This window comes from Antedon bifida, chromosome 4 (assembly GCF_963402885.1).
Source record: "Antedon bifida chromosome 4, ecAntBifi1.1, whole genome shotgun sequence".
Taxonomy (NCBI): Eukaryota; Metazoa; Echinodermata; class Crinoidea; order Comatulida; family Antedonidae; genus Antedon; species Antedon bifida.
The window spans coordinates 22387438-22406913 of NC_136229.1; the positions used below are offsets into that span (position 1 = coordinate 22387438).

At 32.9% G+C, this 19476-nt stretch overlaps 1 protein-coding gene across 1 annotated transcript in view; it reads left to right on the forward strand.

Annotated features, from left to right (window-relative positions):
• The first annotated feature begins 647 nt into the window (after positions 1–647).
• The window catches only part of LOC144840777 (uncharacterized), a 47258-nt gene continuing 28429 nt past the window's right edge, over positions 648–19476 (forward strand). Inside the window, exons 1-19 of the mRNA XM_078696795.1 lie at positions 648–1030; positions 5152–5262; positions 5740–6102; positions 6650–6763; positions 7028–7141; positions 7463–7576; positions 7903–8016; positions 8604–8717; positions 9007–9120; positions 10099–10209; positions 10750–10863; positions 11676–11789; positions 12126–12239; positions 15442–15555; positions 15901–16011; positions 16769–16882; positions 17140–17253; positions 17592–17705; positions 19058–19171. Of these exons, the coding sequence (XP_078552921.1) occupies positions 934–1030; positions 5152–5262; positions 5740–6102; positions 6650–6763; positions 7028–7141; positions 7463–7576; positions 7903–8016; positions 8604–8717; positions 9007–9120; positions 10099–10209; positions 10750–10863; positions 11676–11789; positions 12126–12239; positions 15442–15555; positions 15901–16011; positions 16769–16882; positions 17140–17253; positions 17592–17705; positions 19058–19171 (2389 nt within the window). The 5' untranslated portion in view covers positions 648–933. The remainder of the gene's footprint in view (positions 1031–5151; positions 5263–5739; positions 6103–6649; positions 6764–7027; positions 7142–7462; positions 7577–7902; positions 8017–8603; positions 8718–9006; positions 9121–10098; positions 10210–10749; positions 10864–11675; positions 11790–12125; positions 12240–15441; positions 15556–15900; positions 16012–16768; positions 16883–17139; positions 17254–17591; positions 17706–19057; positions 19172–19476) is intronic.

The following is a 19476-nucleotide window of genomic DNA, read 5'->3' on the forward strand; positions in this document are numbered from 1 at the left end:
TGTAGAAATGTTGACATTATTATTCGATAAATTGAAATTATACTAAAGTGACAGGAACAGGCTTCCGTAGAAGTGCGTTTTCATAAGCAGTATAGACCTCAAACTCATATCAGGGAGTTGCTGATTAACGACTCCATGCTCATAATAATATATAGATATATAATTTTTAATAAAGGACGTGAAGAAAGTTCATTGAAAATATTCTTATTTATTTTATGATTTTTTTTTTATTCTGTCGGATACAAAAATAATTATATTCAATTCATTTTAATTGAAGAAAATTGTACAGGTTTTGTATCGCCTCTCACCTAAATTGGAGTGAATATCGTAACTGAAAAGAAAAAAAATTCACAGCGCCATCCGTTTCAATTGCTATTGAGTAATCTGGGTGGGGTAAAGTGAACAGAGAAGCTTCATTTGAAATTTAAAGGTACACAATACATTAATCAATAAAGTCACAGACAAACGTATTTACAACTCGCATCACAGGTAATATTCAATAGAAATGGAAACAATACGCGTTGCTCACTGAACCAATCAAAAATGCTGTCATTTAATACAACCTTTATGAAACATAATATATGATTGGATAGATGCTTCAAACCTGATCGATTCCTTTCACGTCAGCGTCTGTAGGAAACAGAGATATTTTGTTGGTTCCAATGATATTATTATCGTTCGTATGTTATTAGTTTTCATAAGTCAGCATGTTTTATTTCTGATTATTCGTGTTTTAAGACCGAAATCTTGTGTTAATATAACAACCAGACGTGATATTGTGTTTCGCTCGGCTTTGAAATGTTTGCGAAAGACACTTAGCAACAGTGATTAACAATTAAGCGTATACCTACATTCATTTGCTGGAATTTTTATGGTGGTCAACTAAGAAGAAGAATATTACAGAAGAACACAGGACTATTTTTAAAAAACAAAATGTCTCCCACCAAGATACATTTACTTTCATTACAGAGGACTATTATAATCTGTTTGTGTATTCTAAATCGTGGTTGGATGGTATGGGGCACAGACGGTAAGTATATAGACCTAATATATTGTTTGAAGGTTTGCATGGCGAAATCAAATGTTGATATAAGTTTGCGTACACCACGTATATTAGTTCTGAAAATATATATTCTATATATATAAATCCAAAGGCAAATTACTGAAAAAAATGACAATGCTGTGGGTATCAGTGGCTGGATCTCAATGGAGATACAAAAAAAAAAGCGAAAAGCTAAATCAAAACGATAAAGTAAATATATATATATCTACTAATAAAAAACATTGTATATTAATTTTGCTACAGTATTTAAGTTTTACTATTTAATTAAAAACGAAATATTGCTTATAATGAAACACCTCCAAACTCTCTAATATCGGATAGGATGTAGAACAAGATTCATCCCACGTTTATTTTGGGTTTAAATGGAGGGTCCTCCATACTTTAAATAGCAAAATTGCCGCACAACAAACGGTTATTAGTACTCCGATCAAACCACAATTGCATTATACAATATTGTACTTCTCGAAGATTATATTATATAGGGCCTATTATAATGTCTTCACACAATTAATTTTAATTCCTCTTGCAGAGACTGCTTTACATGAGAAACGATAAACATATTTTTTTCGGGGGAATTATAAAACTAATGAATCGATTATTTGTTTTTTAAAATACTGTACACCATGAACTCTACCAACTTGGCTTATATTATAATGTAAACACAGAGAAGAGTGATATTACACTCATCCCTGGTAAAATATAACACAATTTAAACAACATGTAAACATTATTTACAATTAAATGAAAACTAAATTTTCTTCCCCTAAGAAATACTTCATTCATTTTTTCTTTTGTTATTTTCTTATAATTTTGTCCTGTCATTAATATACTTTTAACTTCACGGTTTTACCTTCACTTTTAACTTATTCAAGAATTCACGCATGCGGCTTAGACTTGTATGACACGGACATAACACAGGCGTAGTTGTGTGGTGGTGGTGTTTTTTTAAAGTAGATTAGGCCAACTGTACTTTAATTAGGGCCTTTAGTTAAATCCAATAGTTCATTAGTGCGTTAATTTGTATTTTTAGGTGACAAATGCGTGGGGTTGATTTTGCATATCTAATTACTTTTCATGGAATAATTTTAATATTTCACAAAACCACGTTACGCGCGCGTTGGCCACATGAAGTGTACCATGATGCCAAATAAGGAACTGACCGGAATTATTTGGTAAAGAGAGGAATTTTAATACAAAGAAGTTTATCACAAAAAAAATCATTTTACAAAATAAAACGAAATGTGTTACATTGAAGATTGAGAACAGAGAGAAATTGAAGTAAAATAAAGGAATAATGATGATATTAATACTTATAATTATGACATTATAGGTATATTGATTAATAATATTGTCATGATAATTTATTTATTAATTTTCCTATTATTTGTACATTATAATGTATATTAGCAATGACATAATAGGCCTATCATTTCTAACAATGACCTGATGAATTTTTTAAAAAAATCTACTTCCTGCAGTGTAATAAATAATATTGTATGATATATATTTGTTTTATTCTATTTCTTGAAATAGAATCACATTGAGTAGTCGTGTTGGTGTTTTAAAAGCCGCTGTAAAATACCTATACAAATCAATGATTTTATTATAGTGTGTCAACAAGTTGTATTCTTATGCTAATGACTGTTTCCCATCCACGGCTTACCAATCGATATCTAATTTCATAAATGCGCTCTGTGTGTGTGAATCACTATATAGGCACAATACACACTGTATATATGCAAACCTGGAAGACTATACAGTAATCATAAAATTCTAAAACCTTTCTTAATTTACATAATAATATTTACGTAGATGATACCAACAAGGTTTATGACATAGAATTATAGAGTTTCACAATTATTAGCAATGAATAATGTTATGAAATATATTTTTTAATAATTGCTATACATATGGCTTCAAATTCTCGAAATTTTCTATTTTGTTGAAACTATGCTAAATAGCCTACAATGCAAAATATATCTGATCGGCCCTTTAAAAAAATCATAATGCAGCAAATAAAGCTTGGTTCTTACTATTACGCAATGCAATGACGTAAGCGCAACCAATCACGACGCGATGAATGCTTGAGGTACGTGTGCTTTTCCCTTGCGTTGCGTTCTAGAGTGTTAACAAAGCTTAAAAGAGAGCACAAACATGCTACAGGAGTCTCGGTCATACTCATGCATAGGCTAATAATAAAGATGGTATCATAAATTGATTAAAAACAAAATTGGCAATTCCATCTAGGCCTATCATTTGCCATTTATACAAAAGTGCACATTTATTATTATCAAAATTATTGACAAAGCATATGTAGCATTAGGCCTAGACGGTAATTAGAATTAGGTGCTATACGTTTAGGTAAAAAAAAACAGAGAGTAATTTGAGTATAGCCTACGCCATCTTGTAGTTGGGTACATAAAATCACAACCGTACAATACGACTCGACACCATGCTCTTTCAAAACAGTGATATTGTATGCTCAATGATTTTAAAGGTTTATCATAACAATAGGCAATGCTTAGTTGCCATGGCAATGTATAAACACCGTTTCTATACCCTTTGTGTATTATTCCGTGATATAAACAAGAATACTACTACTACTACTACAACTACTACTACTTACAATAACATGTTAAACAGATGTTGTAGCTGTTCAAATGACTTGAGTGAATTAGAGCAAAATAAATTATATATGATTTATCATGTACCGCCATTCCTTTAATAGTCCTTAATGTTGCCTTACTTTAATTATATAATTAGGTTGAAGATGTTTATATGTTTCTTATATTAACACAAATTGTATTTTTATTTTATAACATTTGTTTTTTATTACCTTTGAACTATTCTTGATTACCAAATTTCTCTCCTTCTCATTTTTGCATCATTTGCATGCCATAACGCAAAACATTGCCCTCAATTTTCAAATCATGAAAAACTGACGATAAATGGCGCGGCGTTTGAAATGACTTTCTGAAGCAATAAAAATGGTTAGGTAGGCCCTAGCTGGATACGCCATAGGGCCTAACTAGGATGTTTAATATTAGGCTATCTACTAAGCCTAGGCCTAGGCCCTACTACTACTACTACTCTAGCTAGCCTACTATATAGGCCTACCTAGTAGGCCTAGGCTAGCCTCCCTATCTAGCCTATAGGCTAGGCCTACTAGAGGACCTAGGATAGGCCTAGCTAGGTAGGCCCGCCTATAATGGCATGTCTATGATGGCCCAGATGGGCTTCCTGTCCAGGAACCAACCATACCTTGCTTGATGATGAGGTACTTCCATCATGGCATCATGGGGAATCCCTTCCATGCATGGTTCAGATAATAAATACAAATACTACTAGCCTAGTAGGCCCTCTAGTCTAGGCCTAGGCCCTATCAATCTAGCTAAGCTTATGTGAATGCACTTGTCAAGAGGTACCTCATTTTACAATTAATTATGGTACAAAAATAGTATCAATGAACAATACTATAGGCCTAGTGTGTCAATGTCCGTCAATTTACCACCAACCATATCATGAACAACATGGTAATTTGTTCTTCAAAATGGGTGCATCATGGTGGTTACCTAATATTACTAATATATAAGTCACTTTTTTGACGTAGGGGTGCGTCATGGTATACACATATTGGAGAAATGACGCACCTCTCCCGTGGGTCGTATAGTGGGTCATACAATTGACAAGTGCATAAAACACAAGATGAAAGTTTGCTTTTAAAACTAAAATTTACAAAAATTACTGATACATTTTTGTATTTATTTTGGAGCAGAATAATACAAAGAAAAATATAAGAAATTAACTGGAAAAAGAAGGAGGAAAACAATATAATTAAAGAAAGAACATATGAAGACAGATATTACTGATAATTTGTAATGTATTTAATTATGATATGAAGGAATAAATGAGGACTCAAATAAAGTTTGCTTTTAATATAGGCCCTAAATAAAATAAGCCCCTATTAAAAATGATAATAAAAATAATTATTTATAATACTGGACTGGTGTCACCCTGTGTTGTGGGATAACGTAGCCAACCTTTTGTTGTGTATTATGTTAACTGTAATATTTTTTATATTTCTATAGAGTGTTTAAGTGGGCCATGTCAGAATGGAGCACCTTGTGAGGAAGCAGCTAGTGCGTACATTTGTAAATGCCAATATGGGTTTATGGGAACAAACTGTGATCAGCAGACAGGTATTGTGACATTTCAATTCAGTTTTTTTCAGATTGAAAGCTACGCCTAGAGCAGTAGTATGTGCTTGATATCAATTAATTTGACCAGCTGTGCGGCCGTGATGCTGAGTGACTGTGAATGCCCAGTGATTTAAAGTTAGGTGTAAAAGTACAGTAGTATTAGTAGTATAGTCAACTCTCCCAATACCAGACACCTTTCCGGTATCCCTCCAAAATGATCCTGCCCGTGTACAATACCCTCACAAGAATGAGTAATCCGCGACTTTTACATTAGAAATTTCTAACAGAGAGTGATGTATACAGACTAAAGAAGACTTGATGTAATAAAACATATTTAATAACAAACTAGTGTACATTCACTTCTACAGAAAATTATTAACCACCATGCTAAATTAGTTCACAAAGGAAGGCCGAACTAAATGATTGTCAAATAACTATCTGATTATTTATTGTTATTATTATATCTCATTTATAAAGGGCAAGATTGTGGAACAAACCATTACCAACCGACTGGTACTATTACTTCAGAGAATTTTCCCCAAAATTATGATGATGACAGAACCTGTATTTATCTTATTCGTGTATCAAAAGCTCAAAGAATTGTGTTTTCAATAACTGCATTTAGCACAGAAAAAGACAAGGATTACTTTGAATATGGCTCAGGCGGCACAGCAAACATTAATATGGCAATTGCACAGTTTTCAGGTAACACAGCATTGCCGAATGAGTCTCCTTTTACGTTACCTTATGAATTCATAATTATCGATGACTCGGCATGGATTTCATTTAAGCCAGATTTTAACAATCCACGCACAGGATGGAGCTTAACTTACTCAGCAGGTATGTAGCATTCTGTTTATGTTTGTTTATTCACTTTTTAAAAAATAAAAAACTATTTAAGAAAATTGATGCATGAAGCAGACGACAACCACCTCTAAGCGCTGAACATTATTACCCCAGTCATTTTTTTTTTATCAAACACGTATGGAAACATACTCCCATAATGCAGCTAGTAATCAGCGCAAAGTTGTGTCTTGATCTAACCAGGTTCCCATTTATACACCTGGGTGGAGATAGGCAAACGTAAGTAAAGTATCTTGCCTAAGGATACAAGCAATGCGGCAAGAGTTGGATTCGAACCTCGATCTCACGATCAGTAGTCGAACGTTCAACACACTGCGCCACACGCCCTAATAATATTAATAATCATATTTAAAGCATCTTTGCCTCATCTGTTTTTAACCTCACGCTATGGCCTTGCTACCTACAATTGCCATTATTCACAGAGTATGGACACCTCTCAAACTCAAAATGGAACATTCAGGTGGTACTGTAGCGCTGCGGACATATAAACGTCTCCCACACATGACATCATTTTTTATTTCAGATCTTGATGACTGTCTGAGTGCTCCTTGTCTAAATGGAGGCATCTGCAATGATGCAGAGTTCTCATACTCTTGCACATGTGCATCTGGTTATGAAGGCGACAACTGTGATACAAGTAAGTAAATTGATATACTGGACATTTTAAACAGTTAAATGAAGAAATATGTAAGACATACCCTAGTATTGGTCCATGGAGCCTGGTTATGGAATTTGGCTTTGACTATACTATACTATGCATTAAACAATGCATTTATCAAAGAATTGTGCCAGACTTTAATATTCTTGAGTATAGGTTTTCCTTCCAGTCACTTTTAATTCATCATTATTGTAAATTAAACTTCTCATAATTTCGATAACATTGTTATTCCTATTTTTTTAGACACACTGGAGTGCCTGTCAAATCCATGTCAAAATGGAGCTAATTGCATAGATGGGATAGCCATGTATTCATGCTCTTGTGTACCAGGATGGACAGGGATTAACTGTGACATTGGTATGTATTTCAGTAGGAGGAATAGATAGATGCATCACTGTTGGTGATATATCTTCATTTAAATAAAAATGTATCTGAACACAACTTTAGCTCTATAAGTATAGTTTAAAAAAGTAACTGGATTGAATTTAATAGGAAAAGTAGTAATACACAAGCATCACCAAATAATGATATAATATTATATTAATGCTTGGTTCTGTGCCATGGGGCTGAGGTGGGGCCAACTTGAATTTGGCCAAGGTGGTTTAGGGCTGACTTGACCGGCACCAATTGAAACGACTGATGTATTTAAATCGTAACAATTTCTGCATTTTCTTTCAGATATCAACGAATGCTCATCAAGTCCGTGCTTTAACGGTGCTAACTGTGTTAATGAAGTCAATCAGTTTTCTTGTGCATGCCTACCAGGCTACGAAGGAACCCTATGTAATACCAGTAAGCTTATTCTTTATTATTGTTACAGTATTATCAATCTTTTTACAATCATATATAATCATTAAAGATGTATTGTCCCCCAAAGACATGAAAAATTAAGATTATTGAAAAAAGACTTTAAATAGGCCATTTTGTAGTTTTAATAAAGGTAAATAATTTTATTTTCCATTCTGGTCAAAGTGAATAACTATTTCGTGACATTAAAATGGCATATTAAAAAAAAATGTGAAAAAAAAAGTTTTTTTAGGAGGACAATATATTTTTAAGATTCTTTCTGAAACGGGCATCTGAAATTAAATGTATGTTCTCATTTGCTACTTATGTAGATACTAATGAGTGTCAAAGTCAGCCATGTCAAAATGGTGGAGCTTGTTCTGATGGCATCGCTCAGTACACATGTTCTTGTACATCAGGGTGGACTGGTACTTTCTGCAATGTTGGTAAGTTAGTCTATTTTATACACTGATTGCTTGTTGCTTGCTTTGTTCCTTTACCTTCTTTAGCTGCTGACATTTGTCCAGCAACAGCTGCAAGCAAGCATTAAATTGTTCAGGAACTTCGATTCCATGTGTTCTGAGCTACAAGCATCATATTGTTCTGTAGTTGCTGGCAACACTTGTCAAGCAGCAGCTGCAATACCATTTATTCAGGAACTGTATGAACTGCAAGCACCATTGGCCTGTAGCTGCTGGATTTCTCCAGCGGGTAACAACAGCTGCGATCACCATTTATCCATGGCCTGCAAGCAGCACTCATTGAGGAACTTGTCCATGTTATACAGGCAACTTTTGTAGTATCATACTGCTGAATAGCTAATGTAAAGTGGCAGTAGCTTGTTTGTGTGCTTGCCTTTCAATCCCAAGGTCTAGGGTTCAATTTTGACCTAGTGTCGTGGTTTTGTAACACACAACTCTTCCCACTCACCTCCCTCAGCCTCAAATGAGACTTGGTTTATAAGCATATATAAATATAGTTGCTCTCTATTGGATGCCTAAGAATTATTATTTATTTTTGAATAATCTTATAGACTTTGATGAGTGTTCCAGTATTCCCTGTCAAAATGGAGCAGCATGTGTTAATCTAGCGAACCGCTATACGTGTACCTGTTTAGCTGGCTATTCTGGGATCAACTGTGATACAAGTAAGCACATAATGTTTATTATAAATAATCAATTTATTTATAATACATTTTATAAAATACTTTTATTTGTTAATTAGGCATTAGCCCTACCTAATGCAAAAGTGATATTGATGATAATTAACCATTTGTTTTGTATTCGGAAATTGTAATGTACCAATTCAATTTAAAATAGTGTTTTGAACATTAATGTCCACAACATTAACTAATAACACCCTTTACACATGCGCATTCATTACATTCAACATATTTGTAATATATTTATGTTTCAACATTTTTTGTTTATTTACAGATATCAATGAATGTTCTAGTAATCCATGTCAGAATAATGCATTATGTATAGATGGTGTGAACCGCTACACCTGTGATTGTATTGCTGGCTGGACTGGAGCAGACTGTCAAATAGGTAAGAACACATCATACATGTATTAGCAATGGTATCAGTGTTACCATTTACATAGTACATGGTGTCAGTGTTACCATTTACATCGTACATGGTGTCAGTGTTACAATTTACACAGTACATGGTGTCAGTGTTACCATTTACATCGTACATGGTGTCAGTGTTACAATTTACATCGTACATGGTGTCAGTGTTACCATTTACATCGTACATGGTGTCAGTGTTACAATTTACACAGTACATGGTGTCAGTGTTACCATTTACACAGTACATGGTGTCACTGTTACCATTTACACAGTACATGGTGTCACTGTTACCATTTGCTTAATACATGGTGTCAGTGTTACCATTTACATAGTACATGTTGTCAGTGTTACCATTTACTTAATACATGGTGTCAGTGTTACCATTTACTTAGTACATGGTGTAAGTGTTACCATTTACACAGTACATGGTGTCAGTGTTACCATTTACTTAATACATGGTGTCAGTGTTACCATTTACTTAGTACATGGTGTCAGTGTTACCATTTACTTAGTACATGGTGTCAGTGTTACCATTTACTTAGTACATGGTGTCAGTGGTACCATTTATACAGTATATGATGTCAGTGTTACCATTTACTTAGTACATGGTGTCAGTGTTACCATTTACTTAATACATGGTGTCAGTGTTACCATTTACTTAATACATGATGTCAGTGTTACCATTTACACAGTATATGATGTCAGTGTTACCATTTATACAGTACATGGTGTCAGTGTTACCATTTACATAGTACATGGTGTCAGTGTTACCATTTACATAGTACATGGTGTCAGTGTTACCATTTACAATACATAGTACATTGACCAGTGTTGCCATTTAAATAGTACAACATAGTAGTGTTCTGATATACAAATTTTTCATGGTATTTGTTACTTCATTATGCCTCATCTCACTCCCAATATTGTCCATAATGTTTACATGTTTTATTAATAGATATTGATGAATGTGCAAGCAACCCATGTGTCCAGGGCCAATGTGTGAACAACTTGAATTCCTTTACCTGTGTTTGTGATGCTGGATGGCAGGGAACAAGATGTGATTTAGGTAAGAAGTTATATATATTTTTTTAAATTTTATAATTCACAGAGAAATTTCATTCTAGTTAAAAAAGCCTTAATATGAAAATGATGTATTTACAATATATAAATATAAACTTCTCCCTCACCTAGAAACTCTCTCTGTTCCCTACATCCTTTTACCTTACTCTCTATATTCATCTCTGTACCCTTCTTCTCTCTGTAATTCATTCTCTTTCTACACTCTCCTTCACTCTATAATTCCGTCTCTATATTAAACTCTCAACTCCTCTCTGTATTCCATTTCTCTCTGTACACCTGTTCTCTCTGTACTCGTGCCCTCTCTGTACTCGTCTCCTCTCTTTACTTTACTCCTCTCTATACCCCCCTATTTTCCTCTTTTCCTTCTCTATAGTTCCTATATTTGTCTCTTTTACCCTCCATGCACTGTCATTCCTTTCCCATTTTCTTCCTATATTCTCTATCTATCTTTTATGATTGTACTATAATAATATTTATGTGTATTGTTTTGTGTATATTTTTCATTCATTCTTTTTTTTTTTCTTAGATTACGATGAATGTAGCAGTAATCCGTGTTATAATGGAGCAGTTTGTAATAATCTCTTAAACCAGTATACATGTGATTGTACCTCAGGTTGGGAAGGATCTAGATGCTCACAAGGTATGGAAATTCTGTAGTAATCCGGTTTTTAATAAGGCTTATGTACAGTTGCGGGCACCCTCGGGACCGGGAAAATGGCCGCTTATGGGAGGTTCTGCTGATAGAAGGCCAAAATCACATATTGGCCATGCACAATATTTTTCTGCATTCTTAACACAACAGGCCTCTACATTCTCCAGCTAATTGTATTTTATTGTTTCAGACAAATTTTAAAAGCTTTTATCATATGAATATGGTCGGTCAAAATCTGTGTATTTTTCTCATCTCATTTAAAAAACACAGAAATGTTCTTCACAGAAACGTTTTTAAAACCGCTTCTAAATAAAGCTAATATATAAAGCACAATAAGTATCAAAATTGTATTTTTGTTGTCAAAAGTCAATACAATTTTTTTCGGGTGGCCGCTTACGGGAGGTAATTTACCACACAAAAAATCTAATTTTTAGTTTAAAAAAAAGTGGCTGCGGCCGCTTACGGGAGGTGGCCGCTTATGGGAGGTACTCTAATTAGATAGGAAGAATAAACAGGCTTTTGAAAATGCGGCCATTTAGGGAGGTGGCCGCTTACGGAGGTTCAACTGTATGGAATGGCCCTATACAAATGGAACAATTGATTTATTGATTGATATATATATATAGTTGAACTACCAAAGAAAAGTATATTTTTTTTTAAATATTTTCAAACCAATTTGAAACATTTTAGACTGAATTCATAAGAGGAAAGTTTTATGTTGTTAAATTTGAAGAATACTTTCTGTTTTCTGTTAATCATGAAATCATTGTTTTATAATGATACTAATATTTTACTTCCAGACATTGATGAATGTGCATCTTCTCCTTGCATGAACAATGCACAGTGTTCCAATGGCCCCGACATGTACACATGCAATTGTCAATCAGGATGGGAAGGAACCAACTGTGACACAGGTATGTATGTAATGTGATTACATAGGTATGTATGTACTGTATACATAAATATAACTGCCTATTCTTCCTTTATAAGCCCACCATGACAAAGATTCATTATACGTTCATATATAACATGACTAGCTAACTGTTTCATGACCTTTATTTTGTGTTACAACTCTGTAATGATAAACATTAACAATAAAAATGTCCAGAAATTATACTTATACCAAATTGAAATTCTCAAATAATTTATACTCTATTCCAAAGGGAATGTTTAAATGTAGATACATGTGTATGATGTCATGTAATGGTTTACTGAAATTTGTATAAGTCCATTATAATTTATGCTTTTAGACATTAATGAGTGTGCCAGCAGTCCATGTCAGAATGGAGCAGCCTGTTTAAATAATATGAACCGTTTCGACTGTACATGTGTAGCAGGATGGACAGGCATACTATGCAATCAAGGTAAACACATTCTTATATTTTGCATTTATTTTACTGTGGCCAAAGTGGAAAGAGCCTTACATGTGTACCTACAATTCTGTATTTGACTAAAAAACAAACAGCCTATGTATGCTAGGTATCCAAAAAGAATGCACATGGTTGATTCATATGAACAAACTACTGATTGGAAAGTAAAAAGAAATTATTTAATTAACTATGTTTAGTGTAAGTTGGTTTTATTATTTATGAAATACAGGTGTAATGTTTCAGTAATGAATATAATACATTTTATATTACAATGTACTAGCATCTTTTAAATACTATTATGATACTACATTTTAAAAGAGAATAACCAATAAATATTATATATTATTTTTATATTTCTAAATAATTACCGTAAAAACTTACTTAATTATATTCAGTAAGTAGCAAAACAATACCTACAGTAGATAAATTGTAATAATATAAGAGGAAACATTTTAAGTGATAAGAAAATTAGACGTTTCTAATTTTAAATATTTGAACATTTTGTAAGCATGACAGCCATGATGCGGCAAGTGTGTATTATTCAGGTGGTATTATATATTGATTTTACCAATAATGTCTTTGTGTATTATTGTGGAAAATCAATATATTATTGATTGTGGCTTCACCACACACATTTATTAATCCTTCTCTTTGTATATATTGATAATTTTGCTAGTTACAATCAAGGTATTCTTATGAAATATAGTTTTCGTTTTATGATGCACATTAGAACTATAAATTAAGTCATTCTGCACATATTTGTATGTTGCAATCAATGACTTTTCGACTCAATAGCTGCGTAGGTGCATCACAAAATCAACTTGTTTGTAATGTTATGAATAACTACTGCTTTTATATTTGGTACAGTTCTTTTGTTTGTTCTGTTGAAAGCTGACAAACTTTTAAAAAGAGCAAACGTGTTACATTTAATTAAAACATGAATGTAATAACCACAGATGTAATGACATTTCACATTAATCAAGAGGGTAATGTTAACTATTTTAAGAATAAATGTTTTATGTTATTGATATTACAACCCTGTAGCCAGAGGTTCAAGGGTTTGAATGAACCACTATTTTGTCTGAAGTGCTCTTTTCAACTAGAGCCTAGCATGAGAAGTAATAGTAAAAAGGCTTTTGTGGAAAAACGAACCCTTGTGTAAAAATCCTGGCTACGGACTTGTTAATAATCATTATAAACATAGAAAAAACAAAATATAGACATTTTTGTAGTCATACTATTATTTATGTTTATTCAACTTAGTAGTTGAATTGACATTTTATATTGACAGTATTACTTATATTATTATTGCTTGTTATCTGATTTCTGTGTTTGTAAATGTTTCTATTTACTTGTATAAATCATGACCTTAACATTTTTCCTGAAGTTGTTTGTTTGAGTTTAAATGTCATTAGAGACGCTGTATTTTTGTGAGGACCTCACCCATGTACAATGTAAGTATTTGCCTTGTTGCTCTATGGTATTTGTAATTTGTGTTGTTGTTAGTTACACGTTGTTGAAAGTCTAGTAGCATGTTTCTCAAAGCACTGTCAAGCCTATATTATGAAGTCTTAAACTCTGTCTACACTTTCAAAACTCGTTTGACAAAAAAAAATGTGATGTGCTGAAATATGGTAGTTATATCCTTAAATATGGTAGTGATATGACATCATCATGTCCATATATGGGCACATCACATTTTGATGTCACATAAAGTTTGATAGTGGAGACAGAGTTTTAAACACATCATCAGCTAAAAATGGTTATATATCTATAAATTGATTACTGTAATTAATTTCCAGTATCACTGGGCAGTCACCATCATCACCATTGTTATCATTGTCATCATTGTCAACATTCTCATCATTCTATTCATTCTCTTCATTTTCATTATCATCATTGTCATCATTCTTATCATTCTCATCATTCTTATCATTCTCATCATTCTCATCATTCTTATCATTGTCATCATTCTTATCATGCTCATCATTCTCATCATTCTTATCATTGTCATCATTCTTATCATGCTCATCATTCTTATCATTGTCATCATTCTTATCATTGTCATCATTCTTATCATTCTCATCATTCTTATCATGCTCATCAGTCTTATCATTGTCATCATTCTTATCATTGTCATCATTCTTATCATGCTCATCATTCTTATCATTGTCATCATTCTTATCATGCTCATCATTGTCATCATTCTTAACATGCTCATCATTCTTATCATTGTCATCATTCTTATCATGCTCATCATTGTCATCATTCTTATCATGCTCATCATTATCATTGTCATCATTCTTATCATTGTCATCATTCTTATTATTCTCATCATTCTTATCATTGTCATCATTCTTATCATGCTCATCATTCTTATCATTATCATCATTCTTATTATGCTCATCATTATCATCATTCTCATCATTCTTATCATTGTCATCATTCTTATCATTCTCATCATTCTCATCATTCTCATCATTCTCATCATTCTTATCATTGTCATCATTCTTATCATGCTCATCATTGTCATCATTCTTATCATCATTCTCATCATTCTTATCATCCTCATCATTCTCATCATTCTTATCATTCTCACCATTCTCACAGTTATCACCAACATCATCATTGTCAATGTCATCATAAGAAACAATAATGTCATTGCCAACGTCATCGCCATTTTGTCATCTAAACATGCACTTCACTTTAACAACTTCTTTCTGTAGTTCAATGTATGTAAATATAACTCATCAAGTGTAATTCACTGTGTATAGTATTGCTTTCATGTTACCATAGTTACTCACCATTGTTAATCAACCATACTTTGTATTCATGCTAATTATAGCCTAAGCTTACTCATCATTTCTACATATATTTATTTTTTAGACACTACCTTTAGCTTAATAATGAAACTAATAATGTTAAGTTATGTTTGTATAGTAATTGAATAGCATGTGTATTATTCATTGTATATTCATTTTTAATATCGTTTCGTTTATTTATTTGAACAGCATAAAATCAATACAATATAAATATATTTAAAAAAAAATAGAGATGACAAAATGCTGGGAAGGGGCAGCTTAAGCAAAATACATCGCTGTAATTCAAATGAGTCAGCTACCCAATTTTTTGTAATATAAAGAATGATAATTGTGTGGTATCATTGTAAATTGTTCTTTTTCTTTTCCATTTAAAGCGATTGATGAATGTGCTAGTGACCCTTGTCAAAATGGTGGCATTTGTTTTGATGATACTGGCCAGTACACATGTGGATGTCTACCAGGATTCATTGGTCTGTTTTGTGAAAATGGTAAGTCTCTGTTCCATTTGCTATATTCATGAAGTCCATACTTATTTTAGTCATTCTTATATTTACTTCTTTACTCCAATTTCTTGATAAAAAGAATTTTGAAAAGAGTGAATATTGCAAGACAAAGAAAAAACAAATAAAAAACTATGAGACACAGTCTGGTTTTAATTTGAAGTACAGCCGATAGTTTTTTTTTCTCTATTGTGGCATTACCACTATCCTATTTACAACCGATAGTTTATAACTTGTCTCAGAGAATTTAGGAAACCATAAACATATACCCCAATGATTGCTATCTCCATTGTAAACAGGATTTTCATAGCAAAATTAAATAATTGTTTTCAGAGATTAATGAGTGTGGAAGTAACCCATGCATTAATGGACAATGCACAGATTTTGTGAATGGATACACTTGTCAGTGTAACAAGGGCTACATAGGCCAACAGTGTAATACAGGTATGCTTTTTTCCCTAATTATGTTTAATCTCATTATAACATATATATACAGTTTTTATGGTAAACCTTTCTACAGTATGCTCTCGAAAGCCTGTTTTCCTGTCGACGTTATTTGACGCTATCGTCGTTGATCGTTAATAGTTCAACGACGATCGTTTGAAAACGATCAAGTTGAAATGATAATGGTAGCGAGTACCTTTTCCTGTAAATCGTTTCAATGTTTACGTAGAACGATAGCATCGAATAACGTCGACAGGAAAACAGGCTTAAGAGTCCAATTACTAATACATGCTCTATTTAATGACTGTTTTCAAGTATTTTCAATTTTGCGATTATAGCCATCATAGCTATAGATATAATTACACGTAAGTCATGTGTAGTATTTTCAACTTGCCAAAACCTGCCCTAACCTCAGTAAAGGCCAATTTACACAGACGAGCGGTAACGGTAAGCGGGAATCGCGTACATTGTCCCATATAGATTCTTTATCTATCCTGAGCACGAAACTGCCCATCCGCTCTGCGTTGTGTGTAAATGGTCATAAGGAATAACATAGATTCTATATTTTTGTTACCATTACCACTTTAATTACCACCTTAATGGGCCACCAATTTTCATATAGACCTGAACATACTATACTTTTCTTTCAAACCAGAATTATTAAATTTGCTTAATATAAATTACAGGTTACAAAAACAGCAAATTTCACTTATATTAGGATATAAAAACTAATGTAATGTTTTTTTTAACCTTGCAGAGATTGATGAATGTAATAGCAATCCATGTTTTAATGGTGGTTTATGTCAAGACGCAATCAATGGTTACAATTGCTCATGTTTTAATGGATACTCAGGACCACAGTGTCTCATGGGTACTTACATATTTTCTTACATTTTCTTTTATATTATTATATAAAGAGAGCAATACACATACTCTTTACACTACACTATTTACATTTTGGCACAACAAATATTACAGAGGGAAAAACCCAACAAAACTAAGAGCCAAGAATTATCAAAAGTGAACTTAATCACTGTACGTAGGACTAAACTATAAAACAATTTACCAACACACTTTTTTTTGACAGATCCAGAAAATAAAATATTTTCTTTCATTATTCATTGATAGATGTGAATGAATGCAGTAGTAGCCCATGTATGAATGGTGCGATTTGTACAAATCTTCCCAACCGATATCAATGCATATGTCCATCAGGTTATGAAGGATTACTTTGTGAAACAGGTAAGATTTTATATTTGCTAAACCCGTAATATGTATATTGTCACCATATAATAGCTACTGTATACATCTCTCCTTGTCACACACAAATGTATACAGTACAGAGCTGAATAAAGCTCACAGTAAAATACATGGTATACAGTACCACTTGAATATAGGGGATCTTCCTTCAATTGGGTTTTAAATTTTATTCAATTTTCTAAAACTAGTTTGACAAAAAAAAGTGTTATGTACCCAAATATGGTAGTGATTTGTTGTCATTGTGTCGATATATGGGCACATCACATTTTTTTAACACAAAGTTTGATAGTTATATAATGCTTCTTTCACATTATTTTCAGAGATTGATGAATGTATCAGTGATCCTTGTAAGAATGGCGGCAACTGTGAAGATGACATCAATCGTTATACTTGCACCTGCATTAACGGATGGACTGGCACAAACTGTGACATAGGTAGCCATCACTGCAGCAGTTTTACCCATCAGTTATGGGTGCATGCAATGCTGTTTTTGTCACATATAATAGATGGTGGCAACAGTTTGGTGGAAGACTTCTACACACTTGTCTTGTTTTTTTAAATTTATAAATAATATTTCATTCACAGATAGATATAGTACCTTTTTTTAATTGATAAAGGTGATTGGTAGTTTACTTTACTTATTTAATTGTTGTGTTTGTAAACAAATACTGTACTGACTTTGGTATAAGGAGGATTATTAATGAGACTTAATTTAATTGCATAAAATTTACACTAATTGTGGTGTTTAGCTTTACACCACTCAAGCCAGACTTATCAATGGGGTGCCAACGTGGAATTACGACCAATAATTTATAATGTACATGTTCGGTGCGCTTTCGCTGTATGCTTGGTTGATTCCATAATACTGCAGATTCATCAGTCTGCAAAAGTCGTCTCATCTGGAAAAAAAATTAAACATGTTTAATGTTCTCCCAGCGACCTAAAAACTACGGCCAACGCTATCTCAAGACGACTTGTCTCGTCGGGATTCAACTCAGACAGCACCGACGAGTTTCATCGGGCCTCATTGTACGATGCTGTCTGAGTTGGCCTTAAGACTAAAACAATTCGCATCACCCATGTGGTCCCCATTGGGTACACCTCCATCGATGAAAACTTACCTGAATCAGTACAATATTTGTATAAAATTTACATGAATGTTCAACACTTTATTGTCAATCAGGTTGTTGGTATTATTTCAATTATAATTTTGGTTTGAGGGTTTTATTGCTTATTTGCTAAGACAATTTTTCTGTATTTTAAGGATACAATTATTGTTATACAGTATTTTTATTATGTTTTTGTTTGCAATTAAGGAGCTTTTATTTTTCGATACAAACATGCAACATTATTTTTATAAAAGTTCTGGTGCACCATTACATGATGTTTCAATGGGAACTTTTTTATAAAATAATTGTGTTAAATTTTATTACCCATTTATCTTTTAAAAGTATACAGACAAATTAATACTTTTTACAGAGAGGTACTGGTCAGCTCAACATTAATTATATAATGGAAAACTGAACATGTGTCTATTTTGTGAGATTCCTACCTGTATATGACAAGTGCCATTATTCTTTATATGGACCACCCCTTGAAAATGTATTTAAAAGCCCAAATTCTCTCACATATTTTTAACTAGAGGTAAAACATGTGAGAAACTATATGTTATTGGGAAAACTAATGGAACCATGTTGGTCCTGTACAGGGAACATAATTACTAAATACTAAACTAATTAATAACTCATTTACACATATATTTGCATTCCTTCTATGTTTATTACAGATATTGATGAGTGTAGTAGTAACCCCTGTCAATTTGGAGGTGTGTGTACTGATGGAACAAATGAATATACCTGTACCTGTCTACCAGGCTATGATGGTACCCGCTGCCAAAATGGTAAGTAACTGCTTAATCGGATTATCTTCCAGGCATTACTTGACTCGGATTTCAAATTGACGTCTTAACATATATCTACTGTATAATAGTCTATAATAGTTACTGAAAGCAGTAAGTTAGTGAGTTAGTGACTTAGTGCTTAGTAGTCTGGGTTCGGACGGAGTGTTTACTTAATATTAGTAAAAAGATAAATATTTTGGCACATGTGGCATTTTATATGTAGACTACTTCAGACAAAAATCTACTAACATAAAAAAGACAATAATTATAGACTTGGGGCAAATCTAAGTGCCTATCTTAATCAC